At 39.9% G+C, this 20,664-nt stretch overlaps 1 protein-coding gene across 1 annotated transcript; it reads right to left on the bottom strand.

The window, feature by feature from the left end:
* Window positions 1-986: 986 nt before the first annotated feature.
* Window positions 987-20,147, bottom strand: gnrhr4 (gonadotropin releasing hormone receptor 4). The gene is made up of 3 exons (XM_078256073.1): window positions 19,557-20,147; window positions 2,143-2,338; window positions 987-1,450 (listed from the first exon to the last, which is right to left on the bottom strand). The coding sequence occupies exons 1-3, from the start codon at window positions 20,070-20,072 to the stop codon at window positions 987-989; spliced, it is 1,176 nt and encodes a 391-aa protein (XP_078112199.1). The 5' UTR covers window positions 20,073-20,147.
* Between the last annotated feature and the right edge of the window lie 517 nt (window positions 20,148-20,664).

Genomic DNA, 20,664 nt, shown 5'->3' with positions numbered 1-20,664 from the left:
AAGCAATGATTAGCAGATGACCTTGTGGCAAACAAACATCCAACATATAATAAATACAAACCATAAATAAAGGTTACACCACAGACAGTTTGTGATCTATTTGATTATCTTTAATCAAATGCACACATTTTTGTTTCTGTGCTTTCTTTGAAGCAAGACATATTACAGGATATCTTGAGATCTACCCAGTAAAACCCAGTAGTTGTGTTTGTGTGTTGCACGTGTGTGTGTGTGTGTGTGTGTGTGTGTGTGTGTGTGTGTGTGTGTGTGTTTGTGTGTGTGCCTGTGAATCAATGTTTTCTTTGTTTTTTTTAAACCTACGGTTATAAAGAGTGGCGCTAGAACATATGGGTGCAAGTCATTTTTAGTCCATTTATGACGTGAAGCAGATTTGTCATCAGTTCGACCTGAATTTAATCTTGCATCACTCTGCAGCGGTTTCTCAAAATCTGATCAGTGGCGTCCAAGATTCAGGATGAATATACCAGGGCAGAGCTCTAATACACTGTCCATTACATCAGTGCAACAAAAACGAACAGATTCGTCTGACAAAAGAACACTTGATTTTTATGGAGCTTCATCATTTTACGGCAACATAATTGAACTACCTGTCATCTCTGGAGAAAGACTCACTTAATCACTGATTAAGAGCAGAGATTCTTTTCAGTGGAATTCTTTAACTGCGGGCCACAACGGAGGTCTACACTCGGCTCCAAATAAATCATTTTTTTTCTCTTTTTCTCTTTTCAAGGCCTTCGACCCTTTGCTGCATATTGTTCTCCCTCTCTCTCCCCTTTCAAGTCTTAGCTTTCCTGTCAAATAAAGGTATAAAAATGCCACACAAAAAAAAAAAGAAAATAGAAAAAAAACTATCTATTTGGAGACTAACAGTTTCCAGACAAGGTGCAGACTTCCATTATGCCCTGCAGTGAAGTATTTTTTGGATGTGTGCACACTTGGTCCCTGTATTAAAATAATTTAAGCCATTACATCTTGCTTACTGGCATGATTCGCCTTGAGCCACTTTTTGAGCTGTTGTTGTCGTTTCCTTCCTCAGTGTCTGTATTGTGGCCATTTGAGGCAATCCGCCTGTGAGACGACTGATGAGTCATGTGTGCAAAGCAAGTTGTGTTTTCTAATTCAGTCTGTGTGCTTGAAGTCGGACAGCATCTCTTAAGACCCTGGTGAAGATGAATGGTGAACAGACCATATGTGATGGGGTCTAGACAAGCGCTGAAGAGGCCAAAGATAAACAACATATGCGTCAGTGAATGAGAGACCGTTTCCTCCATTTTTTCAGGAAATAACCAGTACCACAGGCCTAGCAGGTAGTACGGGGTCCAGCAGACAATGAATGACGTCACGATGACGATGCTCATCTTAAGAGTCCTCATCCGAGCTTTAGGGATGTTGTTGTGGGAGCGGCGTAGATGAACATCTCTCGACAGCACTGGAAGAGAAGAAAACACCATCTTTGTCACGCACAGCTCCTTGGGTCTCAGACTCACTTACCATTTTTTCGGAGCAGTTTCCAGAACAGAAATGAAGCCATCCAATCACCAAAAATGAAATCCTTACGGAAATCTCCAAATGTCAAAGGTTTCTGATACCAAATAACAGAATGTGTTCAATAGTGTTCCTCAAGGTCTTGGTGTCTTAATGTGCTATTTGGGAGAGATTTCTGAATTGTTTATCAATTCTCAGATGGTAAAAAAAAGGTTATTTTGCACCAAACCTGTGTAACAAATTGTATGAACCCAAAAATTGCTGCAACTTATGAGACATTGGGCATCATATACTTCAATCATAATGTTATAAACCCTTATACACTCTAAACTTTCAAAATCTGAATAGGCGCCTAACCAAAACATAATGTTTATTACACATTTATGACTAGAAAAACTTGACAGTGCTGCATCTCAGATTAATCTTCTGGTTCCCAGCTTTCAGATACTGTATACCACTTCTATGTTTATCTCCAACCTAAAGATCTGCTGCCCACCCTAAAAAAGACAACAATAGGTCTCTAAGGGATAATATATTTGGTATCCCTAAAATTACATGTGGCCCCCACCCCAATTTGAAATGGTCTAGTACCACCACTGCTCAGACTGCAGACTTCGAGGAAAACATGAGACTTACAGTTACTGCGGCTGGATATCTCAATGAGGATTCGTGTGTAACAGAAGATCATGATGACCAAAGGCAGGAGGAAGAGGCACACAAAAGTGAACATGTTGTAGAGGGTCTCCTGCCAGTGCTGGACAAAGCTGCCGTGGGTGGTGCACTGGGTGAAGTTCTCCGGGACTGTGATGGTCACATTATGAAATATAAACATCTGCATGAAAAGACAAGAAGAGTTTTGCTAAATGATAAGTCTAAATCGGTCAGATAGATGGATGACAAACACCACCAAGATTGATGGTAGCACATTTGTGGCAAACAAAATTCATTATTCCAACTGCTCTGGTCAGAAGTAATATCCCTAATGTCAGCGTTTTTTAATGTTAAAGGTGAACTAGTGTATTATGCTTTTCTGTATTTTCTGTCATATCTATAATGTTAAAATGTCAGATGTTTATATTAAACACGGCCAAATAATGAGGTAAATGTATTTAAAAGAGTTTTTTTTCTACTCGGTTTTCTATATATGGTCATCTGCTCCAGACATGCTACTGCAGTGTTTAGATCACATACACTGCTACATTAGCTACATGCTAATGTCAGGGAAACCTGTCATCTTGGCTGCAGATGTTAATTTCTCCCCAATTTGATCACTTTGCTGCTGGAACATTTCTGCTTATAGGTGATTTTTGACAGTACAATGTGCTGCTACACTCCGTTTCAGTCCACTGCTAACTACATTTTGTACACGGCTTTGTTGAATACTCAATTCTGATTGGTCAATTACAGCATTCTACAGTATGTTATTTCTGTATAGCAGACCGTTGCCAAGCATTTATAGCTGATTGTGATTGCTGCCCCATGTCCAATCAATCCGGTCTTTAATGAACTCATTTAAGTGTTTCTCTGTTATTTACATTGCTCAAATTCTATGACACCCTGACGTCATTATAGACCTGTAATCAGTATAATTAAAGTCATCAGTTCTTTTCTGTAAAAGTGTTAGTTAATTATCTTGCCTCATTATAAGGCATTGGAGACTCCGTGTATCATCAGTAATTGCCGTCTCCTCAAAATGATGCTGGAGTGGGCAAGGATGTCCAATTTGGTAAATAAAATTCCTGTCGCAGCATCCCAGCGGGAAGCGATGTGCCACTTTAGACTAATTGAAAGCACCAAATGGCAAACTTGAACGTGCTGTGCGCAGGCTCAGGAGCAGGTTGTCTAATAAGTACAGTGTTCAGTGTCTGAACCCAGAAATTAGATGTTTGATTTGGTGATGACTAATAATGTCTTATTTTTGTTCAGAGTTGGAATTGTAGCTAGCGTTTGCAGTACTAAAGGAAAGGACACAGTAACGTAGGCTGGTGGTTTGCTTTTTTTTTCCCGACGAAGGAAGCAGGTCAGAGGACCAAAGGTTTAAAAGTCACTGTTAAACCTAATGGCTGGAAAAGATCAGCCTTTGCTTTTTATTTTCTCCAATACTACCTACCTTCGTGAATATAATAAAATATAGGGGGGGTCAGGGTTCCCTCTGATACAGTCCCTAATTATTATGGATAGCCAGGCCATTCTTTGAATATCCTGCTGTAATTCTGTCCATAGCTGAATCACAATAAAGTATAAAACAAGTCCTATCATCAAAATCTGAAGAGGGAAAGAGTTTCAGTAGCTCAAGCTGTTGGACGTAGAGTTGGATTAGGACTGTTCAATGAAAAGTACATTACTGACGTCATTCACAGACAAGTACATTACTGGAAATCTTGAATGTGTCTCGTGTTATAAGCTAACAAAATGTCTAAATATAATACTACTAATAATAATAATAAATAGGATATTAATTGGCTTTATACTGTAGATATATTGTGAATGTGTTTGTATCAAACTGTGGAACTGGCTAAATGTGCAGAGCTTTTAAAAACAGAAACATTCAGCTATTATCACCCTTAATATGTCTCTAACAGCTGAATATGTCTTTTATTATGTTCATTTTTAAAATGAATGGTTTGATATGTCCAATAGACTGAAGAATATGCTAACGTCAGAAGACAGTTCTGCACTTATTTTTCATTAGACACAAAAAGATGTGTGCGTCTGAGAGAAACAAATATTCCTGTCCTTGAGACAGTGAAGATAAATGCACTGTGAAGGCTGAGCTGTCATCAGCTACAGTAATTTATTGACAGGACAGAAATGAAAGGGGAGAGAGAGGGGAGAATGACATGCAGCAAAGGGCAGCAGGTCGGGTTGAACCCGGGCCCGCTGCGTCGAGGGGTAAACCTCTATATGGGCACCTGCTCTACCAACTGCACTATCCGGGCGCCCCTCCAACATACTTTATATATCAGTAAAGCCTATATGGATCTTTACATGAACACAATATACTTTCAGGACAAACCTTATTGTATGGAGATTCTAAGTCAGTCAGTAATCTTCCCAGTCCAAAGGAAAGTGTGTCAAAATAAAATAAAATGAATTAATCTGCTTCTGGCAATCAAACCTATGACAGCCATGCCTGTCTAAGGATATGGTTTTGAAAGCTGTTAACAACCTGCTGAGTGTTTGTTGCAACTCACAGAACATTTTCATTTTAGTGAAGAAGAAAAATACCAAACATGTCATGCCGAATCTGGAGAAATATGAATAAAATGACAATTTCCATTTGATAGAGCGATGGAGCCAAATGAACATGGAGTTTTGGGTCTAAATATTGAATTCAGGTATCATATACTGTAGCTTCAATGAAATGTTGGAACAAGCTGGTACAGAATATACAGTATATGATACTGTCAGACAGTGTGGAATAAGATGATATTTACATAAAGGGGAAATAAACAGGAGAAGTGGATGATAGAGGTTAAAGACTATGTTGTTGTTTTTTTAAAAAGATGTTCACATTAAGTTCACATTAAAGATGTGCCATACGCATGTATGACGCATGTAGCAAGAGTTAGGGTTGACCCCAACATACAGTAACTGATGTTAATGCTGCTGCAGTTTGCTTCAGAGCTACAGTAGATCTCACATGCTACAGCAGAGTCTGAAGGGCTTTTCTGCTTACAGCCTTAATAGTTATTTATTATAGGAATGTATAGCCTACAGTGACAGTCCATAAATGAGAGCCATAGACACAGATAAGTGAATATACGACTATAACTGGATAGAAACAAATTTAAAGATCTTACACAAAAACTGACAGCATACGGATGATCATAAGTCAAAGCTGACTGTCAAACATCACTGATGTATTTAACACACGGATTACGAGCTCAAATCACATTAGCAGCTGTCATCCAGGACTCAGGGAAAACATGTAGTCATGTGCAAACATAGAAATAGACGTGGAACATTTCTTAATGTTTCCAAACACTATCTGTATACTGATACTATCATGTGTTATATACAGTAGCCTCCAGTTATAAATGAATGCAAAGCAAATGGACATCAGTGCCTGTAGTGTGAAACAATGAGCCCTAATTCACAATTAAGGTCCATGTTTAGTCCTAAATTAGTGAGACAAAACGAAATCACACTGAAATTTTCAACAAGTCATCTGTATTAAATCCACACAGGACACTAAGAAATACATGAGCATTGAGGAAAACATCAATGTGCTCTGGTTGTAGGAACGAAGCCGAGTGCTGTATACGGCAGACAGGTGCCAATATGATACCACTTGTCCATGAAAGTACATTTCATAAAGTTAAACGTTGCTCTGTCTCTTCTTCTCCTGCTGAAATAGGCAGCTACTAACTCAGAGACATTTGTGATCTACAGTATGTCCTCTTAACTCATTAACCATCTGCCTGCAGTGGTGAACCCTGTCTCCACTTGGACGAGGAAAGAAGCTCACGCAGAAATGAATGTTTCCATCTTACAGTAAGATGTCCGTTACTGTTTAGGTCAGAGTTTCATAAAGAAACTTTACATGTAAATGAGTCACAGCAGGAACAAGCCCTAAGGTTCATACGCTCAGAACCGTTTATTATTCAGGAGTTCAACCTTGAAACCCCCAGGGACGGCATGCTAGAGGTTCCTACTGAGAACAGAGGGGTTCTTCTTCTTTAACATTCTACATTTATTTAGCCTTTTTTTAATCTGTTCATAAGGCAACATCTACTGTAGATCTATTTCAAATGTTAATGTATTTCTCTTCTGGTAGAGCTGTACTAATAATACAAATAATACTAATGTATTAATTAAAACCAGCTAATTCATGCTGAATTAATAGATTATTTACACTATCTAGATATACGTACATGTCTTAGTCTTGAACAGAGTACATCCTGAGCTCTTCAACAATGTAACACATGTACGTGTTGGACTATGTTTTCTTTGATCATCTCATGGTCCTCCTCAACGGATTGAGGACAGTGAGATGCAGTTAAAAGCTCTGGAAAATGCCAGTAAGTGGACCTTGAGTTAAGATTTTTTTTGTCAAGCTACTTCTTCCAAGATTAAGAAGTGTTTCAAAGCCCTTCCAGATGGTTTTCTCCACAAGACTAAAGTTATTTGCTATACTGTCGATGTTAATTGAGTTACCACAAATACCACTTGAGCATTAAACACTTACATAAAAATATCCCTTTTAACGTACATTTAGAACAGAGAAAAGTGTGATTCATTTGCGATTAATTGCAAATCACGATTAACATTTTTAATCGATTGACAGGCCTAATTTTATATATATAAATAAATACAAACATACATGACAGCATACATATACAGTACATACATATAATATACAGTATACAGTGTATATATATATATACATACATACACACACACACACACACACACACACACACACACACACACACACACACATACATACATACATACATACATACATACATACATACACACACACACACACACACACCAGTGACAAAGCCAAGCTCGGAGTAGAAGTGGCTTATATCCAATACAAGTACTTTGTGGTAATGTAAGTTTTTTTATCCTTTTTTTTAGGATTACAGCCTTATAGACAGGTAGCCTATGTGGTGAGATAATCAGTATTTAATATTCAGTCCAGCAGCCTTCGTATTAGGCTACACACTGTGGTAATACAGATGATTAAATCTGTACAGTCAGCTGTACAACCCTGAGACCTATTCCAGACGTCTTGGTATTTTCCATCACAGTTTCACTTCTCTGCTCTGTTTTTCATCACAGCCCTGACATAATGGATAACTGTAAGGGGTTGCGTTGCTGAGGGCTTGTTGCTACTGGCTACCAGCAAAAAAAAAGAAGCTTTTTTTTTCAGAGACACTGCACAGTGTTTATATGAGGGAAGATTTTACAACTCTTCTGTGAGCAATACTGTTCTCCTCAGTCTCAAAACTTGCAAGGTGATGTAGTTACAGATTCTTGGGCCGTTTTACCAGATGATCTTGCACTCTGCTGCAAAACGGAGCCTGGATTTTTTGCTGAGATATATCCTGCTTTCCATGCCTCCTCACTGACGATAGCTCTGGCTGGAGCCATTATGTTTTCGGGTTTTTCCGTCCGTCTGTCAGATTCTCGTAAAGACACTTAGAGTCATGAATCAACTGATTACATTCTGGTGGTCACTGTGACCTCACAAAACACATTTTTTGGCCATTACTCAAGAATTCATACGCTAATTATGACAACATTTCACACAAATGTCTAATAGGATGGATGAAGTGATGACATTTTATATCCAAAGGTCAACTTCACTGTGACATCATAATATTCTGCAAAAACACTTTTCTTGCCATTGTTCAACGCCATAATTCAGAAACAAAAGGGAAGACTGTGACCATATTTCACATTTGGTCAGATACTGATTGAACACTAATCTTGGGTGCCCACCTTGAAACTGTGGTGATTGTATCGATCTTCTGTGCTGCTGGGTTGAAGATTTGTGTAAAGCATCCGCGTTTTAGAATTTGTAGCTTCTTTGCAGATGCACATTGATGCATTGTCTACTGTCTACTTTGGCCAAGCATGTGAGCACACACAAGTAATTTGACTTGTTTTTTGTTTCTCTCATTGAATTAAGATACTACTAGACATGCAGCAAAACAAGAGCAACAAAGCTTAAAGCTCCATTGTGTAATGTTTTGAGTTGATTCTTAGCAAAATCCCCTTTGTTCTTTCACAAATATGTGCTCATTCATGTGTAATTACTTCCACCAACTAATCAAAGTATTCTCGTAAGCGTAGAATCTGCCATTCAGAATACATACGAGCGAGTCGCTAGTATGTATTCTGCCATGTTGCGCTTCCATCTTTAAAATACATCAGCCAAAGGAAAAAAAAAAATAGCTTGCATTAGTTTGGGAACCTGATAGCTGATGTTAGCAATGAAATGGTACCAAAATAATGTAAAACTATTATTATACTGGAAGGAACACTCACGAACAAAGTTGTACTTCCTGGAATAATATGGCCACCGTAGGAGTTAAAATGCAATCGGAATGGGAGGGGCTAGAAAGTAATATTCAGTTGGTTGTCATACACAATTTCACCGCTAGATGGGAGAAATTCTTACACAATGTAGCAAATCAGCTTCTTTTTTTTTTATCCCTATATAACAAATCAAACATTTATCTCAAGGGGCTTCACAATCTGTCCAGCAAATGAAATCCTCTATCATTAAGTCGCCTACACATTGTTAGAGTTAAAAAAAGTGAAGTAGGGCGCAGAGCACAGTGCAGGCATACCTCATCACTGCTTCTGGCTACCTCCTTTCATGGTTGCGCAATAAGCGCAGCAGTAAGTTAAAAAGCAACTCCAAGGCTTTGATTTTCAACTATCAACTATCTGCATCGAGCTGTCAATCTGCCACAGCTCGTTGTAGTTAGGGCGAGAGTGTTATTGTTATTGTATGCAAGAGTTATTGTATGTAAGGGTTATTGTATTTCATTCTCCTCCACACCACTGCTTCCACACTGTCCTGTTCCAACCTGATCAGCTGGGGTCCGTTTCAGAAAGCAGGTTTAGTGAAAACTCTGAGTTTGTTAACCCTGAGATGAGGGAAATTCTGGGTTTTCCGTTTCAGAAAGAGAGGTAACTTAACCTCAGAGTCAGTTACTATGGTAACTGAGTCTGTGAACCTAACCTGGTCGGGAGCAGGTTTTCTTCAAGAAACCTCGAGTTTCTCTCAGTCTCAGGAATTGATTGAACCAACTCATATCAGCTGTTCTGGAACCGAAAACTCGGAGTTTCCCATCTCAGGGTAAATCAACTCAGACATCAGAGTTAGACTCAGAGTTTGTTAAACCTCCTTCCTGAAACGGACTCCTGGTCTTCCTTTACAGCGTGTTGAGACTGCTGACCTCCAAGCCTGAATGCCACCCCAGCACACCACCACAAAGAACAGAGCACTGGCTACGACAGGCTGATAAAAGATCTGCAGGAGCCTTCATTGTGTGATGCTTCACACAATGAAGCATCTGAGTCTCCTCAGGAAGAGAGTATGCTTTGTCCCTTTCTGAATAGGGCTTCAGTGTTGTGAGCCTAGTCCAGTTTTTTATTAATTTGGACCCCAAGGTACTTTTATGAGTCCACCGTCTTCACTTCCTTTCCCTGAATGACAGGCAGGACAGGGTGCCTCCTGTTGCTGTCATTGGGTTTCCTGATATTGAGCTGCAGGAGATGCTCTTTATTTATCCTCTGTAAAAAATAGGCTTGAAGTGAAGACAGCATGTTTCTCACTTGAATGTATTCACTTAATCAATCATCACAATATAGTGAGTGTAAGTAAGTTTGTCGCTATGAACGACATCTTTCACATACATGTAGTCATTTGATACATTGTTAATGTAAAAATAATAATTATAACAGCTTTAACCATATCTTAAGCATAGTTTATTTACCATAACCCCAATATTTCCCTCACCCCCCCATCATACTGTAGTTGCCATATGCAGATATTGTGAGAAACAATATTTCTAAAAATTTTGTCATTGAACATAAAATGGGGTTTTACAGAAAGCTATCTGGGGATAGGGTTGTTGTTTTCTTGAAGCGGTCCTGTAAATGATCTGAACACAGACTTAGAGCAAATAAAGTAATAGGCAGTATAGAAGCCCGCTTTCTAATGGTACAGTACAGCTTCTGTTTTACTTAAATTACTGTAGCTATGATGGCTATTATTGCTGTAACTCAGCTGATAAAAGCGCTGCATCATTAAGGTCCATGTTCAAATCATAATTTAGCCAATAATGCAAATTATGCAAAAATAACTAGTAGATAACACAAAACAGTTATGAGTAGAAGTCTTATTTGTGCATTATTTAAATGCTCTGTGTTTTTTATTCTGATTGTCAGGTGAGTGTCTTAGGACCCCAACGCTGCAGCAATACATTTACATACTGTACATATATTATCTCAAAAACTTCTGAAAGACCAAAAGGGAACAAAGCCCTTTTGAAGAACCTTTGCAGAAGCTTCTCAGCTGAGAGATTTTTGTTCAGAAGTCAGTGGTTCTTGGTGAGAGCGCAGGTGCAGGAAGAGCGTTATACAGTATCATGAAATATACATCAAACGTCAGTTGTCAACAACGCGTCACCAACTGGGAAACTCGGTTAGCAAAATCCCGAGGGGCCCGAGTTTCCCACCTCTGATTCCCACAGGAAGGGATGTGAATGATGACGTTTTTCACTCGGAAAAATGTTTTTCCGATGTCCATGAACGCACGGTAGCACTGAGCACTATTTGGGAAAAATAGGTTACAGGTACAATATGTGGATAAAGAGGACACTTGTTTTACCCTGTAAATATTTGCAGTCACCATATATGCTGCCTCCACTGAGAAAAGGCTTTAGATGTACATCAGCAGGAGCCACGAAGACTGGTGTAGTCCTTCGTGAATTTTTCAAATAAAGAAGGAAACCTTCAAATATTTGTGCAACTTGTCTTTCCTGTCACACTCTCAGTACTTAGCTAAATCTTGACTGTGTCAGATAAAGGTTAAAAAAAGGTCTAAATCTGGCCACATCACATGTAGGGTAGCTGTAGTCAAGATGTGTGTCAATATGTCTGCAACATTACATGTTACTGTTACACAGTGGCTCTAAAAATAATGACCCATGCCAAACACTGTGAATCAGGGAACAGTGGCAAAGGCGACGACTATCATCTGACTGAGTTAAAGATGGTAAGATGCAGTTAGATTATACCTATTATTCAGCACAACAAAGCTGTGGAAAAACTACAAACAATCTTATTTGGCAATTCAAGGAAAAGGGTTTTTAGTCCTTTTTCAGTTTGTTCGGACTTATTGTTGCAAAGAAATTAAGATGTCTCAGATCACTCGTTCAAAAATTTAAAAAAATGCCTGAGCCTCACATTTGCATTTCAATAAAAGGTGCAAAAATGAACTGAATAAGAATATGAATAACAACATAGTCAAAAATAAATAAAATAAAAATACAAGTATGTTTCAAGTGCATCTTGTTTTCATTTTTGGGAGACTTTCTTCCTATTTCCTATCTGTGAATGTGACACCAATTGATTTGACTTGAATAGATGGATTGATAACTGCGATCCCACCAAGCCGGTTGATTTGTTTTGTCCTTTAATGCACACACGGCTCTCAGTTGGACTTTACTTTTTTTACCTTTCATGTCAACAGTTTGTGAGGCATCTTTCTCCATCTCTTATTTTACAAAAAGGGCTCTGGATGAGGATGTTTTCATACACCTGTGGGTAAGGAAAATACTGTCAGGGCTAAACAAAGCTCACTTAATGCTATAGTGCGTAGTTTCTGCCGCCCCCATGATGAATTCTAAGTAATGACAACAAAACTGTTGGCGCCCACACGATACAAGGGTGAGGGTGAAAATATATGTATGTGAAAGGAGAATATATGTATGTGAGAGTGAAAATGTGTGTGTGAGGGCCGTTTCACATTGTACGCGCAAACGGCAGCGCTGCGCTATGAAACCCATTATTGTCAATGGCTTGCGCGCGCAAGAACTGGTCTGCCGCTGCGCTGAGCAAAGCGCAGCGCAAGCGGCATTTTGCGGCTTGCCGCTCTTGCGCGTGCCATGGTCAAAGTTCAACATGGTTCAACTTTGACCGCGGCACACGCAAGAGCGGCCGCAGTGCGCTGTGACGTGCATTGAAGTGTCTGAAAAAAAACACCACCACCACAGAAAACACGTGGATCCACAAACGGAACATGGACGAGAGGTTGATTTTGGCCATCAGCGATCTCCCAGAGCTGTATAGGCTACGACACAAGTTCGAGGTCGTACAGAGACCTCGGACGCAAAACTATGCTGTGGAAGCATATTTCACCATAATAGGCATGCCAGCTGTGTAGATTATTGTAGCCTCTTAATTTAAATCATTCAGGTTTGTTTTAGCTATGTGAAATCAACATATATGTCTCCACTGAAATATAATCCTATGTTACATTTTTTCTCAGTTACTTTGGTGCATTTGTCAAATCATAATTGCATTTGCACAACAGTGAGTGCATTTCTTAAAACAATTGGTGTAAACTGCACTGCATAGTGACTGACCTGAAAAATCGTGTATCTTGCTGGAAATCTTTTGTTTGTGTCCAAAGCAAGCATTTATACCAATGAATCAAACTGACAAGTCCTTACACCATTGTTTATACCAAGATAGTGAAACTGCTTTGTGTTGTTGTCCATATTTAACAGTTCACTCTGTAAGTATAGTCTAATGAACAATGCACATGAAAGGGAGCACTATTCCCTATATGACAAAGTTACACATTATTGTCATCTCTGACCTGAGAAATGCGCCAAAGCAACAGAGAAGAACTGTAGCCTACTGTTGTGAGCTGCGAAAAACCAAATACCAAGTTGATTATACAGCTCCATACAGGGGCCTGTTGTACAAAACCAGGATAAGGGATTAAGCCGGGATATTCAAGTTATCCTGGATGAATTTAGCTTTGACTTGGTTGCACAAAAGCAGGTTGAATTAAACCCAGCCAAGTAACCATTGAGATTTATTCTTTGCAGTTAGCCTGCTCCAGAGCAGGCTAACAGCCAGGCTAAGATTAATCCTGGAGTCTCGTGTTAAATCAGCTGCCGCTCTGATCCGAAATAAACGTGTTTAACAGTTATTCCGTTGTCTTCTGAATGTGTTCTGCTTTATTTTTATTAACATGCATTACTTGTCACTATTGCTGTCACAAGTTTGATGTAAATCCTACTATTGCAGTTCTTTACATGGTAAGAAATGGTTGCACTGGCACCGGAAATAAAGTGGGACAATGCGGAGGAAAGGGGCTTTTCCTCCGCTGCTCTCCACGTGAAATTTGCCCCGTGCAACGTGGAGAGGCAGAGGGATCCTTCCACACCGTGCAGCGGACTCTAAAGGAGACTTTTAGCGTCAATAACGACGACAATGGCACCTGACCAAACGTCCGTATTTTACGAGATGGGAGTGGGAATGTGTTGGAATGCCACAAAGCTTCTTAATGTTTTTATTTTGGTGCTGTCACGCATCTGGGAGTGAGAAAAAAACCCTGAATAATAGGCTATTGTTTTACAGATATGCTTACAATGTGTTCTAAAGTCACTTCTTTTTCTAGTTTTTGTCCAGTCATGTTTGTTCTGTATGAACATTTATTGTAGAAAGATATTTAAAATTAGACATAGCTTATAGAGATTTGTGCATATGGTTGTAAAACATATTCTCGCAATGTGAATACGGGTTTGAAATTAAGCCTAGTCCTTAGGGTAAATTTCCTGAGGAACATTAATTCCCTCTGCTCACTTTTAAGGCAAAGTAGGCTAAATAATAAAATGTTAATTTATGTAGTGCTTTGCAGGCTACTCAAAGACACTTTACAGTAAAACCAGCACATTTAGCCATACAAACAGATACAGCAATACAACCAACACATAAAACAAGCATATTAAAAGCAATTAAAACAGAGTGCACAACTTTGTAAACATGTGGAGTGACAAGTAAGTACATCTTTTTAAATCCTTACGCATTCAGTCGGTCCGCTATTGTCTGTTGGGCTTTTTCTCTCTGTCTGATAACAAAAGCCGTAGCCCATTTCCCTTTTTGCATATTAAATGTTTCACCTCCTCGTAATTTTCCATTAACAGCTGCTGCTCAGCGGGTGAAACATATGCCGCATGTGTCTTCTCCATTTCTGCATCAGTAAATCTGTGATCGATACCGTGGTCTATTTAAGAAAGCTGTGAACGTGCACTTATCCCAGCTATTTACACCTGGCTTGACATAGCTTCACCTTCTCATCCTGGCTCGGCAAACGTGCAACTGATTAAGCCGCGATGAGCGGACCACACTAAGTCAAGCTGCGCTTTTTCAGTTATCCTGGATTTCTTCATTCTACTTTTGTGCAACAGGCCCCAGGTATTTGTAGGATATATTTGTATTTTTTTATAAAAAAAAAACTTTAATTTATACTCTTTATTGATCCCCAATGGGGAAATTACAATTTACACTCGGTTGTAATTACACAATAATAATATTGTATTTGTATGTTTATATGATGTAAAATATGTTTGGACTGATTTCATTGAAGTTCACATATAGGTATATAGGTAGGTATATGGGCCTTTACACAGAATAACTACACATTTCCAAATGTGTAAGCTCCAGTTTTGGAGGAAATAATTGCACATATGCATTAAACAAAGTGTTTTCCAGAGAATGAATGATGCATGTATGAATGTAGGCTCATATCTTAGCTTTATTATACCCAACTGCAATGACTGCAGACCTCTTACTTAAGTATATAAACATGCAATGACACAGTGCAACATTTTATTTAGAAATGAAAATAATCCACACGTCTTCATCTATTTAGAGGAGGAGTGAAAGAAAAGTACCCCTGGAACTGGTCATAGTGAAAGCGGAGCTCCTTCACCAGCCGGAATTCCCCCGCCTGCTCTCTGGACCTGAGGGTCTCGTGCACTCACACCCTTCTTCCTGCTGCCTTCCTCCGTCTTCTCCTCACAACCAGGGCAAGTGCCAAGTCTTTCTTTTGTTTCAAAGACAGAAACATCGTCTCCACCAAATCACTATTGTGTATCCACAATGTCGCATGTACTACACGTCTGATGTAAACACCGGACGCAGATGTGACGTGCATTCAAATATTGGCGCATGTATGACGTAAATTTGCGCTGAGCCCCGCGGCAAGCACAACAAATATATTTGGGAATAGGACAACCTAGCGGCGAGCGCAGCGCATGCCACGTACAATGTGAAACGACCTTGAGAGTACCAGAATGAATAATGTCTTAAATGGCTCCTCATACCTTTCAGCTGTTAGTCATGTCTCAAATAGTCTCGCTTTGCCAGACATTCCTCCACCGCTGCAGAGGAGGGTCTGGCTAGTCCACACAGCATTCCGGGATGGGAGAACAACGTGCTCTGGTTTATTGGCATTTCTTTAAACTAATCACAATCGTCAAGCTCCGCTCGGAGCCACTGCAAAATAGCCTCGGGAAGGAACTTGTTTTGGTGGAACGTGTACGTTCAAAAGTTGTTTTAGTCGTGTGAGAGAAAACTCTGATTGGACAGATAGTCTAGCTAGCTCTCTCAATTTACCCTGCAGAGATCTGAGGAGCAGTTAACCATAGTCCTCATAAATCCACCGGAGTTTAAAATTCTAACACAAAGAAAGCAGAAGGAAACGGACATTGGCGAAAAGACATGCATCTGGCGGAATTTCCTGTGGCTACGGAGAAATCCCGGAAGTGGAACGTCGAGGATATAGACTATGTCTCAAATGACTCTTACTTGTGTTGTTTATTTGTTGTACTGTGTATTTATATTAGTTGTGTACTGTAAATATGTCCCGTTGATTTGGTGTCAAATAAGTTTCCCCATTAGGGATTAATAAATATTAATTATTTCATATTAAACGGACAGTGACGTCGATATTTTCATCTAACTCTCGGCAAGAAAAGAAAAGAGGGTATTTCTCAAAATCGTTGCATCGTAAAGCCGTCTACAGCTGACGTAACAGCCGTTATATGTTAGTGGTTATTTTCAGGTTTTATTTTGAGGGTCTTTTAAAGTAATTACATGCTGTCTCAGCTAGCGGTTAGCCTAATTAGCTGTTAGCTAAACTAACGTTAGCTTCCTTTGTTCAGTGGTGCGTGGTGGTTTATGGGATGAGTAGTTCCTTCGCTCTGAGATGACGATATGTACACAGTCTTGTACCTTTGACTTTTCTGGGATTTTCTGTTCGTTTTTTACTCGAAATGATACGTTGTATGCTTATGAGTCACGTACCATCCGGTTAGCCTAAGGCATGGTCTAAAACTCTTTATATACGGATTTTTCCAGACGTCAATGGGAAAAATTAATGGGAAATTTACTTCCGGAACCCAAGGTCTCTCAGAGGAGGGGCGGGACTGTTGAGCTCTATACTACATCACCTTACTTCTTGCTTTGTTCCCATCACAATTGCTACGGCCACTAGAGTAGGGTGACCAGATGTCCCCGGTTTCCGGGGACAGTCCCCGGTTGGAACTGTCCCTGGAAATGTCCCCGGTTTTCACTGTGACTGACACACCCGAAATTGGAATGAAAGAAAGAAAGAAAACATTGACCAAACATATAGTCGCGCTGACTCGCGCACCCTACACATGCAATCTCAAGCCAGAGCAAGCGCTGCTCAGAGCTCAGATATGTTCTAGAATGTCCATATTTTACGATGCTAAAATTGCTGTTTATTTACATGAAGTCTGGTGGGTTTAGCGAACGCAATTTTGCTGACTTTTATCTTTAAAAAAAGGATCTTACTCTAACAGAAAGGTCAACCTCCTTAGAAATTTCCATAATGTTGTCAGACACTTAGAATATTAATCTGAGCCTGTCAGTGGCAAAACGAGCACTTTTATGAACGTAAATACAAGCTGGACAATTGACGTCCATTAACTTACATTGTAGCTTGTTTCGCCGTTGCGATCTCATTTAATACTGGACCAATGTAAAAGGAAAATATTTCCTCAATAGTTTTAATTGTAGCCGATACTCAATGAGCTGTTGCAGAAATGAGCCCAGCCTGAAGCAATAAAGCAAAAGCTGTCAGATAAATGTAGTGCAGTAAACATTACAACATTTTCCTCTGAGGTGTAGTGGAGTACAAGTATGAAGTAGCAGCAGGGGTGATTCTAGGATCAGACCTTTAGGGGGGCTCAGCCCCTATGAGAATGTGACACGGATACAGTGCATGCAAAAGTGTTAATCTGCGCCATGAAATTACCAACTTCTTCACAACCGCACACCTGCTCTCCCTCTGGCACAACCACCTCAACCAGAATCTAAGCTTTCCAATGATATTTGTGCCAGGTTTGCAAGAAAATTAACATTGAACTTACATGAAATGTTATCATATTTGCATTCTGCATAAATCTCTGCACACCATTACTCTCTGTGAAATATTTCGGAAACTCTTCACTCAACACATGCATCGGTACAACAAGCGGTTCCCGGGGAATCTGGTTTTGAAATTGCAACAAAATTTCTACATGGTCTCCAGCTTTGGGACAAAATTATATATATATTAGAATATAGATAGAATATAATATATTCTCATGTAAACTATTTATGCCAGCACAGACATTTTTGTAAATTGCTTAGCCAGTGTATCCCATCATAATTATATTGCCAGATTCCAGACAATCCCACTTACAAATATGAATATATATTTATACTGGTATGCTTCCTAGTGACATTAATGCAAAAATATGAACTATTCCACCTGTGTGTGCATGGTTAAAATTCTGAAGTGCAAAATAGTTCAGGCTACAGCACAAATACAGTATTTCCATCCATAGATAAGACTAATCAAGTCTAACCTCTGAAAAAGTGCACCAGATTGATGCATTTAAACGTTAAAATAGACTAAATGTTCTTACAGGGGAGCATGCCCATGGACCCCCCCTAGGGGGGGCTTGTGCCCCAGTGCAGCTCTAGGTCTTGTGATGCCCCTGGGGCAGTGTCCCCGTTTTAAGTTTTACAAAGATAAAAATATTACCTTTTTTGGAGGTATTTACGCTTCTGAGCCAAAAATGTCCCCAGATTTTGTCTCAGAAATCTGGTCACCTTACACTAGAGGGCGCAGCCACTATAAGTGTAAACATACACCGTAATTGCTGCTTAAACAAGGGGAGGGGGAGGACAGTCTACTTTAATTGTACAACGTAAACGTATCTTCAAGTTGTTAAAATCCCCAAATTCCCAGAAAGAATAGAGTACATGACCTTTGTGAGCCTAAATAATCACAAATTATAATCACTGAGTTTGACAAGTTTAGTTGTCAGTTGTTGAGGAAATAATAAGGTGATCTTCCACTTGATGAGGTACTTGATAAACATTTCTGATATTTGCAAACCTCCCGATGTCAATGATCCCTTGTAATCATGCTACACCTGATTAGAAATCCAATTTGATTCATGCGAGTCGTTGCCTCCTTTGTGTTCAGCAGTTTAAACCAAGTCATGTTGTTCAGCAACCAGTGACCTGGGGTCCGTTTCAGAAAGCAGGTTTAGTGAAAACTTTTGTTAACCCTGAGATGAGAGAAACTGAGTTTTCTGTTTCAGAAAGAGAGGTAACTTCACCTCAGAGTCAGTTACTATGGTAACTGTTAACGACTTCATTGACTAGAGCAGCAATTTTCTCCCACACCAATTCTCTCTCTGTTGCAGCAGCAACCGCTGTCTTGCTTTTTTAACGAAATATATGTTCAAACTCGTTTGTGCGCATGAGTATTTCCGCCGACCCGTTCGTTTTAAGTTGTTACCATGGTGAATCGTAGTATCATGGCTCCATTCATACTGCCTTTTTTTGTGGTGGTGCACACGCATGAACATACTCAGAGTTGATTGAACCTACTCAAATCAGCAGTTCTGGTAAATCAACTCAGAGAATAGGGTTACACTCAGAGTTTGTTAAACCTCCTTCCTGAAACGGACCCCTGGAGCTTGAGCATGTGCTGGAGCAAATCATAACTTAATGTTGAGTAATGTGAAGCTTCCCACAACTTGTAATTTTAATTAATAATAAAACTTAATTGAATGAGCACAACAGGTGTTTTGCTGAATATTGAATAGCAAAGTGTACCTATTTAGATGTTGTATTAGGTCTTTCACAAACATCATTGCAAGCAGCCCTGTAGATTAAGTGAGCCAACTGCATTTTTCAGGTTACATCAGATTTGTTTTTGGGCCTTGATTACCTGGATTTTTCTCATCATGTCTCCTGCAGACTTAACCAATTCTTTAATTAACCTTCACCTCCCTGTCTCAGCTAAACTAAAGATGGATTCGCTAGAGGAAATCACACTGGCAGTGTTTATATAGCCTTTTTGAAGCCAGTATGTGATGGGAAAGGTGTACAACCAGCAACTGTCACTTGACAAGAACCCTAATATGAGTGTAGCGAGGGCATTGACAGAGCAAACAGAATGTGTTTTCTCCTACCTGAGGGAGCGAGAGGATTACACTCATTGTCCAGGCCACAGTCAACATGATTTTGCTTTTCCTTTTGGCCTCACTGATGCCCAGAGGATTGAGAATGGCAGACTGCCTATCCAAGCTAATGACCACAGTTACAAAAGCGCAGGAGTACATCGCCACCAGTTTCATGAACATCAGCAGCCTGCAGGCAACATCTCCCGCCTGCCACTGTACCGTGATGTTCCACACTGCGTCCACGGGCATCACGATGAAAGTCACCAGCAGGTCCGCCACAGTCAGGTTCATTATGAGGATCCTGACGTGCGACTTGCGCTTGCCGCCGTTGCCGGCAGCCCACAGCACAACCAAGTTGCACACAGCCGACACCGCGCACAGAGTGAAGGTGATGATGACTCTGACTTTGGCCGCGGTGGAGAAAGTGGGCAGCTGGAGCGCGTCTCCATTAGCACTGTAATTGCACGCTGAGGTGGGTCCCTGGCAGCTGCCATTCATTGTTTGATCCGTCAACTGGTGGAACATAATGAGCAACGGAGTCTGATTGACGGGAGGCACAAACAGGTCATTATCCCAGCTATCGTAGACGCGGTCTTACTTCTCCATCTGCATCTCCAACTAGAACTTGAACTGTCAAAACTGAGAAGAAGAAAAAAACAATAATGGTCCGATTTGTTATGCTGGTGTTTTAAACATGCCGCAATGTGCAGTGCAGGTGATGGTCATTAGTGGCACCTGTAACATGCAACGTTAGACGTAAAAATTCCTGGCACGCACAACAAATGACCAAACACCTTATTTAGCTTCTAGGTAGGCATGCAAAGTGACCACACAAACAGTCATTATCCTAAATGAATACAGTATAGGGAAGATATTACTAAACAGCAGGAAAAAAAAGACGTCAGTAATACTAAAGTAGCCTACAGCTCTATTTTCTCAACTTCTAACCCTCCTCTTTCATTTTCTCACGGTTCCACAGTCATCGCTTCCCCTAATTAAAGGTACCTGCCTCCTTACTGTCCCGAAGGAAGAGAAAGAGAGAATAGAAGGAATCTGAAGTAAACCAATTGCAATATTTTTAATTTTAAATAGCTCACCTGCGATTAGTAGCGGATCT

This window comes from Sander vitreus, chromosome 8, assembly GCF_031162955.1.
Source record: "Sander vitreus isolate 19-12246 chromosome 8, sanVit1, whole genome shotgun sequence".
Classification (NCBI taxonomy): domain Eukaryota; kingdom Metazoa; phylum Chordata; class Actinopteri; order Perciformes; family Percidae; genus Sander; species Sander vitreus.
Note: the sequence above shows the minus strand (reverse complement) of the source record. Positions and strands in the feature narration are given on the sequence as shown.